Source organism: Dryas octopetala, chromosome 9, assembly GCF_963921425.1.
Source record: "Dryas octopetala chromosome 9, drDryOcto1.1, whole genome shotgun sequence".
NCBI lineage: Eukaryota > Viridiplantae > Streptophyta > Magnoliopsida > Rosales > Rosaceae > Dryas > Dryas octopetala.
This window is the reverse complement of record NC_141374.1, coordinates 8301470-8321463: the sequence shown is the minus strand read 5'-3', so window position 1 is coordinate 8321463 and position 19994 is coordinate 8301470. Positions and strand designations below refer to the sequence as shown.

The following is a 19994-nucleotide window of genomic DNA, read 5'->3' as shown; positions in this document are numbered from 1 at the left end:
CAAAGTCGAAGAAATAATCAATTTATTGCTCACCAGAAATCCCTATGTTGTGCCAACAAGTGACCACCACAGTTATTGGTAAATTGTTTTACAAGGTAATATTGTGTGTCACAAATGCAACATGTACCACACATTGGGGAACCACCAAGTGACCACAACTTTGTTTGGAATTTTTAATTTATCATTATTGTTTTAATTGTGTGCGCACACGCGTGCATATGCACGTGTATTTTTATCAGTAAAAGTGATACCAAATTATAAACAAACCTGATCAGTTGGAACTGTTTGTCATGCAATATGTTTGCATCTGCAACAGCCAAACACGATGCCTTAAATACCTGGTAAGAACGATGCAAGAGAAATTGAGCGGAAAAATTCTGCAAACACATAATACAAGGAGCACAAAATGGCAAAAAAGGCTCATTGTAGTCCCCATCACACACCTCACAAGTCCGTGCCAGGCCAGCAAGGTTAGGTATACGATCAAGAAGAGATGCTACAAGGATAAGATGTTGTCTACTTCCTCTCTCTCTTTCCATTTCTAGACTTCTAGACTGCAGTGCCTGAGCAAGAAGCTTATCGTCCTTTTCAATTTCTGTTTTTTTACATACAAGCCACATTAGATTACATCAATTTTAGATTTTTATAAAGAAAGCCTGCTTTTAAAAATATGGCTTTCCTTGAAAATTTCGGCATACATATTATCATTTACTAAGCTACTCCACGACATTTGTACATACCCACAAGTTGTTTGTAAGTTTCTTGGTTTCCCAAGAAGGAATTAACATCTATGTCTTGCTTCTCATGTTTAGAGAGAGTAATCTTTTTCTGAAAATCCAATGAAACATCTTTCAGTAGCTGGGTAAGCGATTTTCCTTCATTAGCATTAGACAGTATAGTTGTGCAGTTTCGATCTTCATCAGATCTTAAGCTCTCATTCTTAATAGTCATGACATCCTTTGCCATTGAACTTCGAAGGTCTTCCCTGACATCCTGCAACACTGAAATCTGAGATACCAATCATACAAGAAAAAGCCAGTAGAAAAAGAAAACATACTTACATTTAAAAAGTTGAGCACTTGCTCCATAAGGGATATAGGTACACATTCAAACTCGAGCTCCTTTAGTGCAACAAAAGAAAATTTGATTCAGATGTCTCTCGTTTACCAAAAGCAAAGATACATTCTAACTAAATTAATCGGAAACACAATTCCTTTATTGACATGTCAGGATAAAAAAAAACTGACTAGCAAATGGAATCAAAAGACTACATCAAAAGAACATAAAGCTTATACACAATTGGAAGTAACCATGAGGAAACAACTCATGTCGTGTTATCTCTAAAAATGATATGCATCTTATTCTATATGAAAAATGGATATGGTTTCTGTTATTGCTTCATATTTTGAGCCATAATCAAGGAATAAAATTTCGGGTTTCGAGGAAATTTCGACGGAAATTTCGAAGATTTTTAAATTTCAACAGAAATTAAACGGAAACGATGGAAATTACTATCAAAATACGGAAATTTTGAATGAAACTTTACTATATGTTTATGAGCAAATTACAATTTAGTACCTCAACTTTACATGTTGTTTCAACTTAGTACCTCAACTTTGAAAACTTACAAAAAAGTACCTCAACTTTCATTTTGTATCAACTTAGTACCCCAACTTTGAAAACTTGCAAAAAAGTACCTCAACTTTCATTTTGTGTCAAAATAGTACCTCCGTTAGTTTTTCTGTCAAAGTGGCAGGGGTATTTTCGTCTTTTCCTTAAATTTTAAAAATAATAATTTTTTTTAATAAAAAAATTTCTTAAAATAAAAAAAAAATTCATAAAATTAAAAAAAAAATTTATGAAATTTTAAGAAATTTTTTTATTAAAAAAAATTATTATTTTTAAAATTTAAGGAAAAGACGAAAATACCCCTGCCACTTTGACAGAAAAACTAACGGAGGTACTATTTTGACACAAAATGAAAGTTGAGGTACTTTTTTGCAAGTTTTCAAAGTTGAGGTACTAAGTTGATACAAAATGAAAGTTGAGGTACTTTTTTGCAAGTTTTCAAAGTTGAGGTACTAAGTTGAAACAACATGTAAAGTTGAGGTACTAAATTGTAATTTGCTCTATGTTTATTTAACATATTATCTACTACATTGATAAAAAACATTGAAGAAACCAAATTATATAGTAAGTTTCATGTGATATAAGATGAATATAATGCGCGCTGAAGGTGAATACTATGAAATAAAATTAGTATAATGAATAAATAAAATTAATATTCTTTATACTCTATAATATATACACTAAATTCTATATACTTTATAATCTATACTCTATATTATTTAAGATATCGTATAGAATATTAGGGTTTAGGCCCTTTAGGATATTTTTAATTATTTTTTATATAAAAAGGTATTAGAGTTTATTGGTTTAGGGTTTAAAAACAATTAAACGAAACCCCAAAACGGCCAAACGAAATCTCAAATCTTTTTTTTTTTTTTTCAATTGCCTAAAAACCTCAAACTAGGATATGGTATATGATATTAGGGTTTAGGCTTTTTAGAGTATTTTAAATTATTTTTATATAGAAATATATTAGAGTTTACAAATTTAAGGTTTAAAAACAACTAAATGAAACTCCAAAAAGGCCAAATAAAAACCCAAACTATTTTTTTCTCTTTACAATTGCCCAAAGGCCCCAAACCCCAATCAACCCTAAACCTTTTAATTCTTTTTCTCTTTCTTACTTTTTTTTTCTTTTTTTCTTCTTCTTTTTCTTTCCTTCTTTTTCTTTTTTTCTTTTCTTTTTTTCTTCTTCTCTTTCTTTCCTTCTTTTTCTTTTTTTCCGTTCTTTTTTTTTTTTTTCTTCTTTTTCTTTCCTTCCTTCCCTTTCCTTTCTTTTCCCCCCGAGTCTCCAGCAAAAGCCTTCCACTCTCTCTCTCTCTCTCTCTCTCTCTCTCTCTCTCTCTCTCTCTCTCTCTCTCTCTCTCTCTCTCTCCCCAATCCATCACCAACCCACCTCACCCTCACCACTTTCTCCCCCTGCCACGCCTCCACTGTCGCCCCCCCTGCCGCGCCCTCGATCTCCCTCCTGCTGCGCCCCCCGGCCACCCCCTGCCGCCGCCCCTCCTCTTTCTCCCCTGATCTCCCCCTGTCGCGCCCCCCTGCCACCGCCCCCTCCTCTTCTCCCTCGATCTCCCCCCTGCCGCGCCCCCTGCCACAGCCCCATTTTTCTCCCAAAACCATCTTTTTCTCTCCAACCCAGCCTCCTCTCGAAAAACCCAAAATTCCAAAACCAGATCACCGGCGAAAACTTCGGCGAAATTTCAAAAATTTCGAAAATTTTGCCGAAATTATCCCGAAAATTTAACAAAACTAGGTTTCGATTTCGACCCCTCCTCAAATCGAAAATTTCAGCAAAATTTCTCCGAAATTTTCGAAATTTAAACCCTTGGCCATAATCTCATGTTTTATTATGCTTAAATTCCATGTTCCTCTTCCTAAAAGGTTTTACTGTTATTTTTTTAATTAAAGGTGCACAAGAAGAAAAGTGTACAATAGAAAGGGAAAAAAAGAAAAGTGTACAACTCAAAGAAAGTAGATAAGAACCACTACACTGACCTCAACCCGATTGATGAAAATCCCCGCAGGAGTGACAGAGCTATTGGGACTGTAGGCATCAAGATATCCTTCCATTGATGCTCGTAAGCTGAAATGCAAACAAATCAAATTAATATGACAGAGCTCACTATAACCATGTATAAGAGGCATGAGAACAAAGTGTCATAACGTAATCTATGCCTGATTGTAATCACAAAGACGTATATAACAGACATGTTTTGCATTGAAGTTGATTGGCTCCTTTAGCTAGGAGTGAAAAAAGTATTCAAGGCACATAGTCTGCTAGACATCCATATATGTAGCTTAGAAGTCTGATTTGATAATTATAGGCGATCAACTTGATTAATAGGCATGTGGTGAATTTTAAATCCATTGACCATTATGATGAGGAAAATTTAACCCAAAGTTTTATAATTAATTTCATTTTAGTTCCACTTGATGACTTTCTATTTTCAAAACTATAACCAGTGTATGACACATATCTGATGGGTGTGCAAATAAAGATAGCTAGCCTTGCAATATGATATAAGTTTATAAAGGAACGGGTCTAGCATTGCGTACTAAATTTACATATTTCCATTTAATGAAAATATTTATTTGTTTTGCCAGTTTCTACAGAAACAAATAATACGAAAGACAGTGACAGTACACTTAAGAAAAAAAACCAAGCTGAGATATCCTACCGCACACAATCAGAGTTCTCTGCCAGGTAGGACTTCAAATTCTCAAAACACCTCTTCTCTAAAGTCATGGTCTCAGAGGCTTTAGAATCTAATGAAGGAAACAATTTGCAAAGGACTTGGTAAACCAGTAACTGCAAAACGAGGCACCTCACAATGAATGAAAAGCATTATGAAAAACAGAAAAATATTAATAGGATCCAAAATTCAGTATTCATCAACTCTGAATTAGCCAACCTGGGTGAAACCACGCAAGCTGTGGTGATGTGAGGTTAATAGTGGAACTATAGGAGGAAGTAATTCATCCAAATACTTGTATTGAAAAGCTTGAGATGCATGGAGGATGACATTAGCTGCTATAAATACATAAGAAGAGAGTGCCTGCATTTCATGTCAAATAATTAATAGAATAGATACCTAACATATACCAAAAGCATCTTAAACTGCAAAGAAAGTATACGTAAAAAGTAGAATTCTTGAACTGAAGGAAGTTATAAATTGCTAATAGAAACATTGTCATGTCAACTGACATGTAATATTCTATATATACACAAATATAAGGAATTAAAGAAAAGTTAACTTTTCTTAGTAAGAATTGGATGCATGCAATTAGCACCTCATAGTAGCGAATGATAACTAATTCTTATATCAACCAATGAGTCTAATGATCAGATACAATTCTAAGATGCAATGCTACTACAACAATCTGAACGAAATGATTAACCAATAAAGAAACAATAAGGTTTGCTAACAAAGATAAGATATTTCTATAATTGAATCTAATAACATAACCCACAGCACATCATAGTGCCACATGACACCATGAAAACTCATGCTACATCATTACATACATCCAATTACACTTTTAAATCCTTTTACTTGGTCCACAGAAATTTTGTTGGTATTGGTATCACTTGTAACAATTTATTGTATTTACTCTCCCTAGCACCGAAACATGGAAGAAAAATGAAGAGTACAGAGAAAGAAGAATTGCATTGATTGTCCATGTTACACAGTCATAAGGTACCACATAACCATTCAATGAGTTCATAAAGTTGGAGTATTTTAAGATGGTGATTTACATCTTTTAATTAAAAACGATTTTCCACTTCAATTTTTCAATACTCAATTTGTGGAACAATTGTTTAGATAAACCAAAGAATTTAGTCTATAACCTTATGCATGTGACTTCTTAAGTGAGTACGTGACCACTCAAACAAATGACCTTTTGACATCGTTGCATAACTTGGTATTGCGGTATAAGCTATGCACTTAGAAAAGCATTTTCAGAAAAGGTTGAACGAAACAAATCAGGATAGCACTCATCCAGGGAGAGAATAACTAAAAGGGTTTTGTTTCTTTGAAAAAATCAGTAATATATATTTTCTATCAAGATATATGTTAAATAGATAAAATCACTTGGCTCTTGAGGAAAGTTCACCAAATTGAACAGCTTAGATGTCTTTTGTCTAGTTTACCACAAAATATTTAACAAAAGTGACTATAATTTTCATCAACTTGAATTCGCATCAAATGAAAGGTTTTAAGTTATGTCTACAAAGACATTTTTCTATTAACAGGAAACTGCAAACCCCACAAGCTCTTCAATAGGTACTATGAAAATGTGGTTCTTGAGCAACAATGTTCCCTTATATAATCTTGCGATCCTAAATGCTAAGGTTCGAAGAGATACTAAAGGTAGCACCTTTCAACCGGATGAATACATCAGAGAACCGCAACAATAAAAAATTGAGCACAAATGTCATAAACTCATAATAATTCCAAAACAATATATACCTGAGGCCTCATGTTGTAATCTCTCAATACAGGAACTAGTTGCTCCCCGACCTGCAACTCCAGCAATAATGTAAGAATTATTAAGTGTGGCTTTTCAACTTTTTAACAGAAGAACGCAAAATTCTTGTCCAAAAACTCATAGAAGACAAAAATTAATAAACCCAATAGGCATGAAAGACCTCATCCTTGAGTTAGGTCTTTGATGCCAACTCCACAAACATAGAACTCATGCTTAACATTATCAATTCAATACTTCCAGGCTGCATTTGGACAGCACAGTTCAAAAGGAAAACCAATCCAAGTCCATCCTCATGAACAGTTAAATTAACTACCTGCTCATCGCAAACCACTCTGGTTAGTTTGGACTGTCTACTTTTCAGGAAGCAGTGACTTTTGCATCACAATTATTTAGTGCAAACATACACATTTCATTTTGCTTGTTCCGCCTGCCAACCCAAGCATACTGTATGGGTCTGAATATTGAGCATTTATTCAAAACGTGTCCAACATATGCCAGAATATATCACTGTTAAAACTTTAGCATTTGTTGACCTAGTTTTTCATTTCTTTGCCATCATCAGAAAAGCAATCCTCAACCAAGCATTGATGCTCAACACAGGGAGAGAAAAAGAGAAAAGAAAACTGAAACTGTTAGAATATAAGACAATTGTTGGTCCACATCCTAATAGCTTAAGATTTCGGGAATAGTGGTAAACCAACAAACTGTATCACGGTATCAGAGTAGAATCCTTTTGCATTGTCCCAATATAAGTTGAATTTCACAAGTTGGACTCTAATGGTAGAGAAAGACCCACATTTGAGGTTAGAATATAAGACGATTTTTTGCCCACTCTTAACAGAATAAACTTTTGGGAATAGCGGTAAACCAACAAACTTTATCAAAAACCGAAAGTTCAAGATAACTTTAGACTTTATTCTTGTATTCCCAATATCAATAGACATAACTAGGGTTCAATTTTCAAAGAGTGGCCTACATATCTAGGCAAATCTGAAATTAAATCCCACATGTACAAGGAAATAATGAAATAACTAAACCCTACTACAACAAAATAGAAAGTAAATGATTAGCCTAATTATTATTTTGCTCCTATGCCTAAAATAGGATCATAGACCACCAAGATTCCCATCAAGCACATTGCGCTGTGGTCTAAACATCAAACATCCACTTTGTGAGCTCCAAGATAGCTAAAAAAACATGTCATGGTAAAACCCCAACCATATATCTTAACCTTGTTTCCCTTTCACCATCAATACCACAACTGATAAGATATATACCAAGTAGAAAGTATAAAAAGGGCATAGAGTTCACCAGTTCTAAAGTAATATTGAAGAAAACCAAAGAAAGGAAAATATCTAGTAACAAAAATGAAGTCGCACAGCAGATATGTATCTTGCATAGAGTAATAAGAAAAATTATAAACTTGGCGAGGAAAAAAGTATATAACTTCCCTTCACATTAGAGTAAGAAACTTAAAAGTAGAATATCAAGTAGAATCAAGATAGCAAAGAATTGTAGATAAACCATCTTAAGATGATTCTTAATTCATCTTTCCTTTTTTACTGTTATTAACAGTCAACACCCAACTGCAATCTAAGCTGAACAAAATAAGCAAATATTTTCTTAATGGAAGATTTGAGAACTCCACTCAGTTGCATGTTGATTTATAGAAAATTATTTTGGATTGAAAAACCACATGCACAAACCCACTTGATCTCTCATATACACTTACATGGAGGGAATTTCATTTTGAAAGTTTCACGACCTCCTTTGTAAGCAAGTACTGTGCAAAACACATAAACTCACATTGAATGAGGAAAGTAATGTCTTTCCAGGCCTTCATGAATAAAACTAAACACACATCTTCCCCTCCCCCTCTCTCCTTCACAACTATTATGAAAAAGCTAGCTGTATTTGCACCATTAAACCACTAAAGAAAAAGCCTTACCAGTGGTGGGAACTTCAAGTACATATTAATTGCAAATGTTTCCAAGTATTGACGAACTGCAGGTAAGTTGTTCCTCTGCAATAAATACACAAGTAAATCATTCAAGCCAACAGATATGAGTAACATCTTATCCCCCATAACTAGTACAATTATACAAGCAATGAAATGACGCTATCAAAGACGCAGCCTTATCCACTCCCAGAGGAAATCAAACTGTAGGGGGCAACAACTATTACTTCCAAAATAAATATGCATAAACTTTTATCACACAATTCCTTGAAATCCAGCATCAGTAACCATATATCTCACACAATTAGACTACGTATCCCGAATTAAAAAATAGTCCAAAATACCAAGGAGATAATAATCCCATGTAGAAACATGATCAACTTTTCCTAGGACAAAATGATTGGACCACTACAACAAAATTGGACAATTATCCAATCCTATACTAGCAATCTAGCAATCTAGACCAATCCAAATCCCCTCCAGTCCAAAATAATAATCCAGTCCAGTCCGAAGTCTCAAATGAAGTCTAAAGGTTACAGCCAAGGTTCTTTGAAATTGCAGCATGTGTATTTATGGAAAGACATGGTTTGAAAAGTGATCTTATAACTTTCTACCTACTAAAAGAAACTAAACTTCACAAAACACTAAGAAAGCAAGACATATAAATCCCAAAAATTATGATTCATCAAAAACCAGGGCCAAATATTCTGCAACGATTAAAGATTGTATGGTAGTCATTAATTAAAAGAGGCAATGAACAATTGATATGATGCAACATTTACTTACATAGAGGGATATGTGCAAGCAATCTGTGACTTGCGAAACTATATCTTGACAGACGAAACGTGACAAAACACATATCATTTGCCACACACGCACCTTACGCCTATGGATCTGTGAAAAGAAGTGTAGAAAATCAACAAAAATTAAAGTAAGATAAAATAATAAGGAAACATAAAGAAACAGAGAATAAGCAATTTGTAACCACCACAACCAATTTGTTATTGAATAAGCACAATGTTACCATGTCTATTTGCATTCAAGCATCTTCTACAGAAGATCTACAAGATTTTACACAAAATAAATGGTTGCAGATTGCACTTGCGTTATTATTTTCTCTATAACATCTTTAATTAGTAGTTACAGAAATCTCATTTTAATTCGATTTTCAACAAAAAACAGATTTCTTGGTTCAATAGTTTTAGCTCTGAAAAAATCTGAGGTTCTATTCCCAAAATTTGGAGGGAATGGATACTCACTGCGCTGTACTTCTTATACAACTCTTTTGCAAGATCCTTGTCGTTTTCCTACATTGGCAAATGATGTAATCAACATCAGGACAATATTATAACAACCCTTAGGCAATCTATTAAAAAAAAAAAAAAAAATTAATATCCGCCTAGCATGGCATGCAGAATGCAGTAGAAGGAACTGTAAGCATAAGTTATAACAACCACAATAATACAAGTTAGCAATAACTGCACGATTGACTGAATGCTAAAATTTCTAAACAGAGCAGAAGTTGTCCAAAAACAGATGTGTTCAAGGAAAAAATAATATAATAAAACAAACAAGAGAATGGAAGGAGAAGAGAGAGAGAGAGAGAGAGAGAGAGAGAGTTCCAGCCTCAAATAATTGTATGTGCAAATTGTGTGGGCCCAGCAACTCAAGGTCTTAATAAATCTGTAGATCTCATTTGGGAGATAAAGTTCAAATCAAGTATAGGCAGGCATTAGCAAACTGTAGCACATCAGTTAAGTTTAACGGATGGGACCAATTAAATTTTTTGGCAAGATAAAGGTCTAACTATGCTGGTAGGTCAAGCTGCTGTATCTTTCAAGACACAAAAAAAGATGAGTAACAAAGCAAAAAAGATACAATAAGCAATGAATGCATTCAAAATTATTTCAGACATAGAGAAAAAAAATCTGTGATAGATGCCTCTACAGGTTCAAAGAAAACCAAGGACTGCAACTGCAAGCAAAAATTGTTTTATTAGCGTTCAGTGCTGAAAATAGAAGATTAGAGCAAATTAATTGCAACAAGTAATGGAGGAAATAAAGCGCATAATGCCATTACCTTTTTCTTTTTTGAGAAGAAACAAAAATAATTATATTCAACAAAAAATAGAGCCATAAAGAGAACTAACCAAAAAGGATTTTTTCTAGCTGACCCAATTAAGTTGAGTTCTATATTGGATCTCTTCTATTATTTTTACAATGATAATAAAGATTCAATTTCAATCTGCTTCATGCTTCTTTAATGTAACATAGATAGAAGTTCAAAAGAAATATTAGGCGCCCACACACATAATGGGCACACATAAAGGGCTAATTTAATATACGCATATGGGAGCACATCAAGTAACATGGAGAAGATATAAATTAGAAGGCATAAAACAAATAAATAAAATCATTACCACAGAATCAAGAAGCTCAAGCAAAAATATTTTTCCACATTCCAAAGCTGCATGACAATCTTCATTTTCATTTTTTGATCCCACCATATCAGCCAAGTCTGCTAGCTTGTAAAACAGAACCGCAACAGAGGCACGTGCATACAACTCTGTGTTGATGAACGCCTGACAAGAGAAGCCAAAAGAAACATTTAGATTTCAAACTTCAAAGCTCCATATAAAGCAACTAGGAGAAATTTAAAAAGTGTCTAAAATGAATAAGAGCTAGCATCAGAAAAATAAATATTCTGTTCAAGGTCCAAGCAAAGCAAATATCAATAATACTTATTCCCATGCGATATTCCCATGATGAATATTTAGATTTCAAACTTCATCATCTAGTCTATGATTTCCTTCAAAGCTCCAGATCCTCAACTTGACCCAATTCTAATAAATAAATAAAATAAATGACCAAAGACAAAAGCAAGGTGCTTCTAAATGGAAACCCAACTTAATAAAAGTTTCCTAGTCATCTAAAGAAACTAAAAAATGCTACCATTACCAACTCCCTAAGGAGATTTAAAGTATGAATATGGAAGGAGTATTCACTTCTCAAAGGTAGATGACACTCGTCATTACTACAATATATTACCAACATTAAATTTAATTATTATATAACCTACTTTGGTCAGTTCAGTATCAGGGCCTTTTGCCAATAAAGAAACTTCAGTCCTTGTATCATGATTGTCAGCTAATTCACCTTCAAAGTCCTCATCGAATGCAACTGTGGAAGAAAAAAGTCCAGTTACAAGTGATATACTATAACAATGGAAAACAATATAAAATATCAGCACAACTTGAGCATAAGAGAGTGTGTGATTCACCAGAACCATATAGTGACAGCAGCTTCAGCTCCTTCACATAGTACTTTATAATCTTAGGATATGATAGCCACAGCCCTGTCAAATGTAATGCAGCAAGACGAATTGTACGGGGACTTTTCGTGCCTTCCTCAAGAATTTTCTCAACGAACTGTCAGAAAAAGATGTTAAAGGCAAAATAACCTTATACTGGTATACCAATCAGCAGAAAACACACACAAGTATGCACACACATGCGCCAACACCATATATATATATATAGTTTCTCTAATACAGTGCTTAAATGAGGACATGTTTCTCAATCGTTGATCAGATATGGACGACTTAGATGCACAGTGGGTGAGATGCATCTCAACCATTCATATATGATCTAAATCTAATGGTTGGAGAGGAGAGAGAGAGAGAGAGAGAGAGAGAGAGAGAGAGAGAGAGCACATACCCACTTCAGAGGCCCAGGTGCACTGTCAGTTATATGCATGCTCTCATCACTAAAAAGGGATGAATGCAGAATAGAAGACAAAAGTGCAGCAATAGGTGCAACCTTCCGTTTGTTGCAACTGACATGCAATATCCAAGAAGAACGAACCAAATGCCACATCATCTGAAATAACCAATAGTCAAATGAATGTGAAAAAGTTCAGCTATTTCACTTAAACAAAACATAACCTGAGCAAAGGCTATAAAATGCTAAAATCTATCATAGGTTTTGATACTGGTGACTCATAAATATTCTATTATTTCTTAATCTCTTACGATGCTCAAATTTTTATGCGAGATAAAGAGAATGGCCATACAAGGTCTGAATGTCTCAAAACACAAGCTACTGTGGTGACACAGAGGAAAAGAAACATTAAATATTTTTTTTTTTTTTAAAAGCAAGAACACAAGCATACAATGGAACCATCCTCAGTTCTCCAGGAATCCATTCCACCATTTGACACCTTTGGAAACAGATTCAGTCTCATGCAAGGTTACCTTATGCCCTGGGCTTGAAAGCTTATTTTTCCCCCCAGATTAATAAAACTAAATTAACCGTTCAAATCTCAATCTTAGATGCCCCCATTACTCCCATCAAGAATCCCTTAACCATGATGTCTACACTAAACTAAGTACCACCAAAGTTGAAAGGATCAACTGAAATGGGCATTATATGCAATTATACCATGCTAAGAGATATGGCAGGCATGATGTAATTTTTTATTTAATTCTTTTCTCCTAAAGGGGTAACTTTCATGGTCCAAAAACTAAACCCTAATTAAAATCATAAGCAAAAAGCGACAGTAGACATTTCTTTGCCCTCAAAAAAACCCATCTAAAATAATGAACTCTCAGAGGAGCAATGATATGTGAACACTATGAAGAGTGCAAAAGCAATGGCCAACAGAAAAGTGGTCCACAATGGGACTGTAGTGTACAGACAGAACACCTCTACTCCCATTCTCCCAGTAAGAACGAAAAAGGAAAGGTATAAAGTATTAATAGTTGAATAGTAGTTGATGAGAAATTGCACAGCAGTATAACCAGATTGTCACTCGGCTGATATCACAATCACAGGCTACTCGACCACAGACTCAAAGCAACCACACAAGCACAACTAAATAGAGTTACAGACTGAACCTGGGCATCCACCCCATCACATAAGGAGACAATTGAACCGGACTTTCCTTTGGCAAACAGGTCCAAAACTAATCGGACTGATCTCAACATTGGTAAAACAGAACTTTCCCCAGCATTTTCAAGACTGCAAATTAATAGAGAAGTAAGTTGGTAAGTCAAAAAGAATAAAGAAAAATCTTCATCAGTGATAGCCATTTCTATTGCTACAAGAATCACGTTTAGACATCAGGCAAAAGCAAGATAATGTATCCAAAGTACATTTCTCAACTATTCAGAGAGGCCAAGCAAAGAGATCTTGAGCTAGCATTTGGTTTAGAATAAGATATTGCTTCATTGCAAAAAGATTGTAAAGAGAAAGATATAGGATAATCTATTAAATAAAAAAATCAGAATAAAAAAATGAAATAATAATTAACAAATGAGTTATGCACAAACTGCTGAATTTGGACAGGACTAATTGCTAGATGTCCTCTTCCCAACCCCCAATAGAAAACCCAACAAAAATTAGATGTCTACTGAGAACATACATAACAAAAATAGTGGTACATGTAAGCTCTCCTCATTTCATACCTCTCAAGAAGATCAGTAAAAATCCATCTGAGAGCAGAACCTGAGAAGAAAAAATTATTGTCCTCCAGATGAAGCCCATTTCTAAAAGCATAGCCAGGAATCGACAATAGAGATTCAAGGCAAATCCACTGCATCAGTCACAGAAAACCAGTTAAATAGGTTAAAAGACCCACCATTATCCATAGATGGAATAAACTTTTGATTTGTGTAAATGATAAATTGATAAGTACCAGTATTGAAATGCAATAGAAAATTAAGAATGACAGAAGAAAATAGTAGATTTATTAGAATAGAGGAACAGAATTAATAAACTGATTCAGTGACTTCAACACAAAATAACATTAATACATTTGGCTATGTTGTTTATGAGATTCCAATTTTCCAGATGATATGAAATGCACTGCTAGGAAGGCCAAAATAATCTTATAAAAATCATTGGTATTATAAAGTTAAACATTAAGATTCCTCACCTTCCAATTCATTAAAACTGCACGTCGAGTTCGTACAAATACTCCAATTGCAAGGAGATTATTTATGTTCTGAAGAAAAGAAAGAACCAAGGAATCTAACAGAGGTTTGCTATCTGATAGTAACAAGCTGTCATGTTTCTTGACCAAATCCAAAGATTGAGGAGAAAACACAGACAACAGTGCTGCGAGAACAGGAGCTAATGCTTCATATGCAGCAAGACATATTTCTGCTCCAGTCTGTTTTGGAGCACACAATAAAATTCTAATATTAGCTGATGACAACAAAAAATCTTTAAAAGTAAATCTCCATTACAACACAAGTCTGCAACTATGTCACAGTGAAAAGATCCATTTAAATTGCAATGTACCTCTGAATCACAAGCTGGAGGCGCAACAGTCTTCCAGTAGAATTCCCACAAAAAATTAAAAGCAAGATCAAGTGAAACATCACTTTTAAATTGTGCACACCATGATGAGATAGTTGCAACAGCCTTCATGGATATTATCTGTATAAAAACAGGAAGGATAAACAAAAAAAAAATAAACCTGAACATGTGCTTCAATAAAAGCACTATTATTTATGAGAATGGCAATGAACTCAGTGGTTAGTGAAAGATCACAAGATAAAAATGCACATATCCAAGAGAATGTCTTATTGTATATAAAGCACAACAGAGAAAAAGGTAAAGCAGAAATCTCACCGAGTTGAATCCAAAAACAGCTGCTTACCAAGCAAAATAACAAAAAAATCCTTCGATAATAAAATCTGACATATTAAACTCCCATGATGGATATAAATTATAATCACAACAAAAGATGCAACACCAGAAACTAAAGCATGCAAAATGAAATAAATTTTTTGATTCGATTATGAATGTCTTTATGGGCATCAGTTACTCCAATTTTTAGGGATTTTTCATTTTCTGTAATCTTGTCTAATTGGGGGGCTGTTGTGTATTAGGGGGACTTTCTTATAACTTTTGTACGATTGTTTTTTATCATCCTAGAGCTTATTATCTAGGAAGGTGTAGGTTAGTGGACATCTTGTTCACTGCATTGTATGTTGTATGTTCTTTCTTTCTTTTAATGAAAGTTTGTTTCTGATAAAAAAAAAAATGCACCAAAAGGTGCTTGAACAACAAAAGATTGTTGACTAAGGAAAACTGTAAACATTTAAAGTTTTCACTATGAAAACAAAGTTCACAATTATTAGGCAAATGAAATGAAGAGAATAGAATACAGACACAAAGTGCCAGTGTTTGCAGATGTCTCTGACTTAAAAATCCTTTCTAGAAGTAAACCAAGGGGAACTAGAAGTACACAGAAACATACAGCTTGCAACACAGCAGTGGTGGTAGAAGATGACAAGCGGCGTTGACTAGGGCCTCCAAGTTTTCCTCTTACAGAACTAGGAAGGGTTCCATCTGCTGTCTTACTGCTATATGAGAATATGGAACAAGAAAAGTTGGAAAAAGAGACCAACTCCTCCTGCAAGCCGGACAAACAGAGAAGCCGTCAATAACAAGTTGAAGGGAGAGCACCAAATAAAAGAAGAAAAATTTTACAAGCTTCGTGCAATTTGTTCCCCATACCATTATAGAAAGAAAAACGTTGGTGAACATTTGATATAAATTAGGAGCATCTGCATGACTAACTTGATCCATTGACACAAGCACACCAGAATATGATTTGGTTCTAACTTTAGAACCATATTCGGGAACTCTTTCTTGCATCATCTTAAGCTCCAAAACCAAGCTCAAAATGAGGACGAGAAACTTCACAGGTATTTGGTCCAAATTATTGTTTTCTTTGCAGAGATCACTACCATGATTTTGAATAAACTGGATACATCATCAAAAACGAAAAGTCAAAACCTCCTATTTCTTACACGAGAAGTATAGAATAACTTAAAGTCTATCATGCAAGAGAAAGATGCCAATGTAAACATGCAAAATTAAAGGGAAGGTAACTCCAAATATAACACCAAGAATCTCATGATATCTATGAATCATGGAAATAAGTACATGTGCGTGTCAGATTCCCAGAAAATTGAATAGATTTTTATAAGGGTACACAGATGTGCATACATCAATTAAGATATCATGATTGATACAACACTGATAATCTCAAAATCAATACATCTATGATATCAATGTAATGCTTATGGACAGAAAGTAAATGTCATTTATATATTTCTCAACCAAATTTCCGAAAATGAAATTTATAGTAGCATAAGAGGAATCACTAGGATATACTTATCATTGAACCTATCAAGAACCTATGCAGATATCAGCTTCTGCCTTCCAGAAAGAAGTTCAACCAATAATATTATTAGATTAGAAATCATAATTTCATTGGAGGAAATCTTTCAAGAAACAATTTTTTTCTTTCTACATGTAATATTTTCTTTTCCATACATTTCTCTATAGAATATTAATATTTATATTAAAAACCTAATAGTCCGGTATAACAAAAATGAAAATGCAGTCAACTAAAAGCCTTTAGTTGATAACCTTAGAGAATGTTATATAATATTAAGGTTCCATTTGGCACACGAGATAACCAGTAGGATGGGATAAGATAAAATATGGGAAGATATCAGATAATCTTTTTCTTGTCTTATATATTTGGTAAAGAGCAGGATAGTAAGATATGGTATTATATCCCAAATCTTCTTTTCTTTCCCACAAGGATTACATTTTTTTTTTTTTTTTGAGAAGAGCCCGCAAGGTTACATAGGATATGGAATTGTTGTTTGACCCTAATAGCATGAAGCCCACACATGTCGGCTTCCTTAAATGTTGTGTTATCCTAACCTCTTCTATCCCACCATTTTAGGAAACCATTTGGCATGCCAAATAACTAGGATAACCTTTACCCTATCCCATGTTTGTTGCATACATAACCAGATAAAATCCAATCCAACCGGATTTTATATCCTCCTAATGTTTAATAAAAATTTTCCAATGAAAATGTGGCATAAGGAGGTATAGTATTGTAAAGGATAGCAAAGGATTCAAGTAAGTCAAAATGAGACAGTCCCATGTTATTAATGTCTACAAAAGTATCATATCCAATCATTGCATGCATTAACGGAGGTCTAGGATATAGCACCATATCTTATTTCATCCTACTCTCTACCAAACAAAAGATGGGATCATAGGATTAAAAAAATAAAATCAAAGGGATTCTTATCATTTTCTATTCTCTCCTATCCTATATTGTTGAAAGTGAACATGATAATTTTATCTTGCAATTTTGCTATAAGATCAATTTGAAAATATCCTATCCATGTGCATGGAAAATGAGGCATATAATAAACGTACCAAACAAGCCCAAAAAGATTTTATTTGTCAAAATATGCTGGCAAAAACTGGAAGAATATACAGATAAACAAGCAGCAAACCACAGTTTGCAGGCAGAAAAAATAGAAAATAGAAAAAGGCACACCATCAGTATAGGTATCAATTGATATTCCTCCTTGCATGCAAGAAAAAGCACTCTTGCCCACCTCTTCGCTTCAAATTCCCATGCATCCAAGTCTTCATCGTCAAAAGTGATCAAAGCATCAACCATATAACGACTTGTAAACCTATTGGGGAACTCATGAAGACTCTTCAGAAGTTTCATCTCAGTACTGCAGCAGTTGACACTGCAATGCTTCTTACCACACCCCATAAGCCATTCTTGTACTTTCACTCTTAAGGAACCTAGGAATTAAGAGAAAGAGAGAGGTTATAAAATTATCACAAGAGACTTTGGATTGCATACATCAAGTTTCGACATCCGTTCAGGGTAACTTTATGACTACCTAGACATTTTGCTTATTAATAATTTGGCAAAGTAATTTATGGATCACATAGATTTTATATGCAAATCTGTATGCATACATACATGCAATTATGTATGTATGTATGTATGGATGGATGAATTCGACATGCACTCATGTGTTAATGTACACATGTATGTCTATGGCACACACATGCATACAATGGATAAGTAAGTTTACTACTCTAGAGATCGATAAAAACTGAAACTGGAAATAAAATGTGACAAGGATAAAGCATACCACCATAGTCAGTAAATTCCCATGGAAATGTTGAAATGAACTGCAAAAGAATATCCAGAGGCACATCAAATGTACACACCACTGAAGCAGCAGAGTCCAGGACTTTCTCACAAACTGGAAGAGAAGATAATATTCGATCAGTTATGCTCTGGCCTTTAATGAATAATGATTGCAATGCAAATATTCAATTGCAAAAGACAGAATATTATAATCTAACCAGATTAGTGATCAGAGACCTCGAAGACGATAATTAGGATTGAAATGTTGTTTGCTGCTCTCAATAATAAATCTCAAAGCATCAAGTAAAACAACTTTGTCATTGTGAGGAGAATTTTCCACTTGGATCATGTCAGGAATTGCATCTTCAAGCCACTGTGCTTCACTTTCATTATTATCTGTTCCAACTTGACAAGCCGCAGAAGTAATGCATTCAGCAAGGCACATCAATCCAGCTCTACCAAAAGGTTGCAGCTTAGCAGTTGATGCTAAATTGCTCAAAAATGCAATGCACTTCCTGGAATGATAAGTAACAGAAAAAAAAAAAAAAAAAACATATATCAACCTCTAAAAGCCCAACAGCATTTTCTCAATAATAGCATTCAAAATGAACAAAGACACTGTCCTGTAACCATAACGAACGAGTAATGCAATTATTTTCCAGCCCAAAATATGCAAAGTAACTTTTTTTTTTTTTTTTGAGGAGAAACAAAATTTTATTGCTAGCAGTGGATAAGAAATCCACTTTAAAAGATACCACAATACAGATTGAAAAACTCAGATGGTACAAGCAAACCGGAATGTTACAACCATGACCAGCCAGAACAAGGAGCTTAAGACATAGGAAAATTAACACACTGCAGCCTTCCAATTAATCAAAATATCCGAAAAAGAAAGGTCCCTAAACTCTGAAGGAACCAATTCCCACAGTGCAGACCAAAATAATATTCTGTCCCATATTCTGATGCATAGTGTGTAATATGCAAAATAACTTCTGATAAATAACAAAATCCAGTAAAGGTGAAACCGCAGAACATGGAAGGTATACAAGAGAAACTAAAGTGTGCAATCTAGCAGAGTTAAGAAGTCCTTCAAAGAAAGGAGGGTCTGGTTTGTGCCAAGGATAAGGGCTAGATGTTATTATTGTAGAATCTGACTGTCAAGAAGCTATTTCTGCAGTCAAGAGGACTTCAAGGCATTGTCATTGGGAAATTTATCCTTTGCTCAATGAGATTTGGAAGCTATGTGCTAGTTTTTCTTCAGTACGGTGAAAGTGGATTTCTAGAGAAGCCAATAAGGCTGCTGATGTGGTCTCTAGGCTTGTAAGATTGAATATGTGTCCATCGGATTGGGTCTTAGCACCCCATCTTCTCTTTTGGGTATTCTTGTTGCTGATGGACTTCCTTTTGATTAGTTTTTGCTTTTTTGTGGTTTTGTCTGTACCGTTTTGGATGTAGTTGGTTGCTTTGAGGCAGTGCTGGTGTAGTTTAGTTGTTTAGTTTCTGGTTTTGGCTTTTTAGTTTGAGTTGTTTGCTGATTGTACTTTGCCTTTTAGGCTTTCTTTTATTGGAATGATGCATTCATTGGCCCAAAAAAAAAAAAGTCCTTCAAAGAAGAAAAGGAAAGGCAGCGCAAAGTAGAATCCAATGATATAGAGAATATAAATATTTCAAAGGATTTCTGTTAAAGACACTAATTATTCCATTTTGAGGGTGCCAAGGAAGATCTCAGAATCCACTTGCTTAAGAAATTGAGACTTCATATTTGAAAAGAGTGCAACACCTAACTGAAGGCAGAAACTGTTACAAAATATGCATCAAACATAACAAACCAAAACAAACAGCAAATTCAATCAGGGGTATGCGTACCGTACACATTTACATGTAATAAGTTATAGTGCTATAAGCCTATACCC

At 34.4% G+C, this 19994-nt stretch overlaps 1 protein-coding gene across 3 annotated transcripts in view; it reads right to left on the bottom strand.

Moving 5' to 3' along the window:
* LOC147273659 (tRNA/rRNA methyltransferase (SpoU) family protein) overlaps window positions 1-19994 on the bottom strand; it is a 29512-nt gene that overhangs the window by 1777 nt on the left and 7741 nt on the right. For 2 of the 3 annotated variants that reach the window (XM_086256370.1, XM_086256372.1), the window contains 24 exons: window positions 18319-18596; window positions 18083-18196; window positions 17464-17723; window positions 15606-15854; window positions 15346-15501; window positions 14382-14519; window positions 14014-14250; window positions 13544-13671; window positions 12974-13097; window positions 11796-11957; window positions 11360-11507; window positions 11159-11259; window positions 10500-10661; window positions 9340-9387; window positions 8867-8974; window positions 8072-8146; window positions 6105-6155; window positions 4545-4688; window positions 4311-4441; window positions 3628-3715; window positions 1062-1121; window positions 741-993; window positions 444-595; window positions 268-338 (listed from right to left, as the gene is read on the bottom strand). In XM_086256370.1, coding sequence (XP_086112496.1) covers window positions 268-338; window positions 444-595; window positions 741-993; window positions 1062-1121; window positions 3628-3715; window positions 4311-4441; window positions 4545-4688; window positions 6105-6155; window positions 8072-8146; window positions 8867-8974; window positions 9340-9387; window positions 10500-10661; window positions 11159-11259; window positions 11360-11507; window positions 11796-11957; window positions 12974-13097; window positions 13544-13671; window positions 14014-14250; window positions 14382-14519; window positions 15346-15501; window positions 15606-15854; window positions 17464-17723; window positions 18083-18196; window positions 18319-18596 — 3438 coding nt within the window. The remainder of the gene's footprint in view (window positions 1-267; window positions 339-443; window positions 596-740; window positions 994-1061; window positions 1122-3627; window positions 3716-4310; window positions 4442-4544; window positions 4689-6104; window positions 6156-8071; window positions 8147-8866; window positions 8975-9339; window positions 9388-10499; window positions 10662-11158; window positions 11260-11359; window positions 11508-11795; window positions 11958-12973; window positions 13098-13543; window positions 13672-14013; window positions 14251-14381; window positions 14520-15345; window positions 15502-15605; window positions 15855-17463; window positions 17724-18082; window positions 18197-18318; window positions 18597-19994) is intronic. The other variant, XM_086256371.1, reaches the window with a different exon arrangement.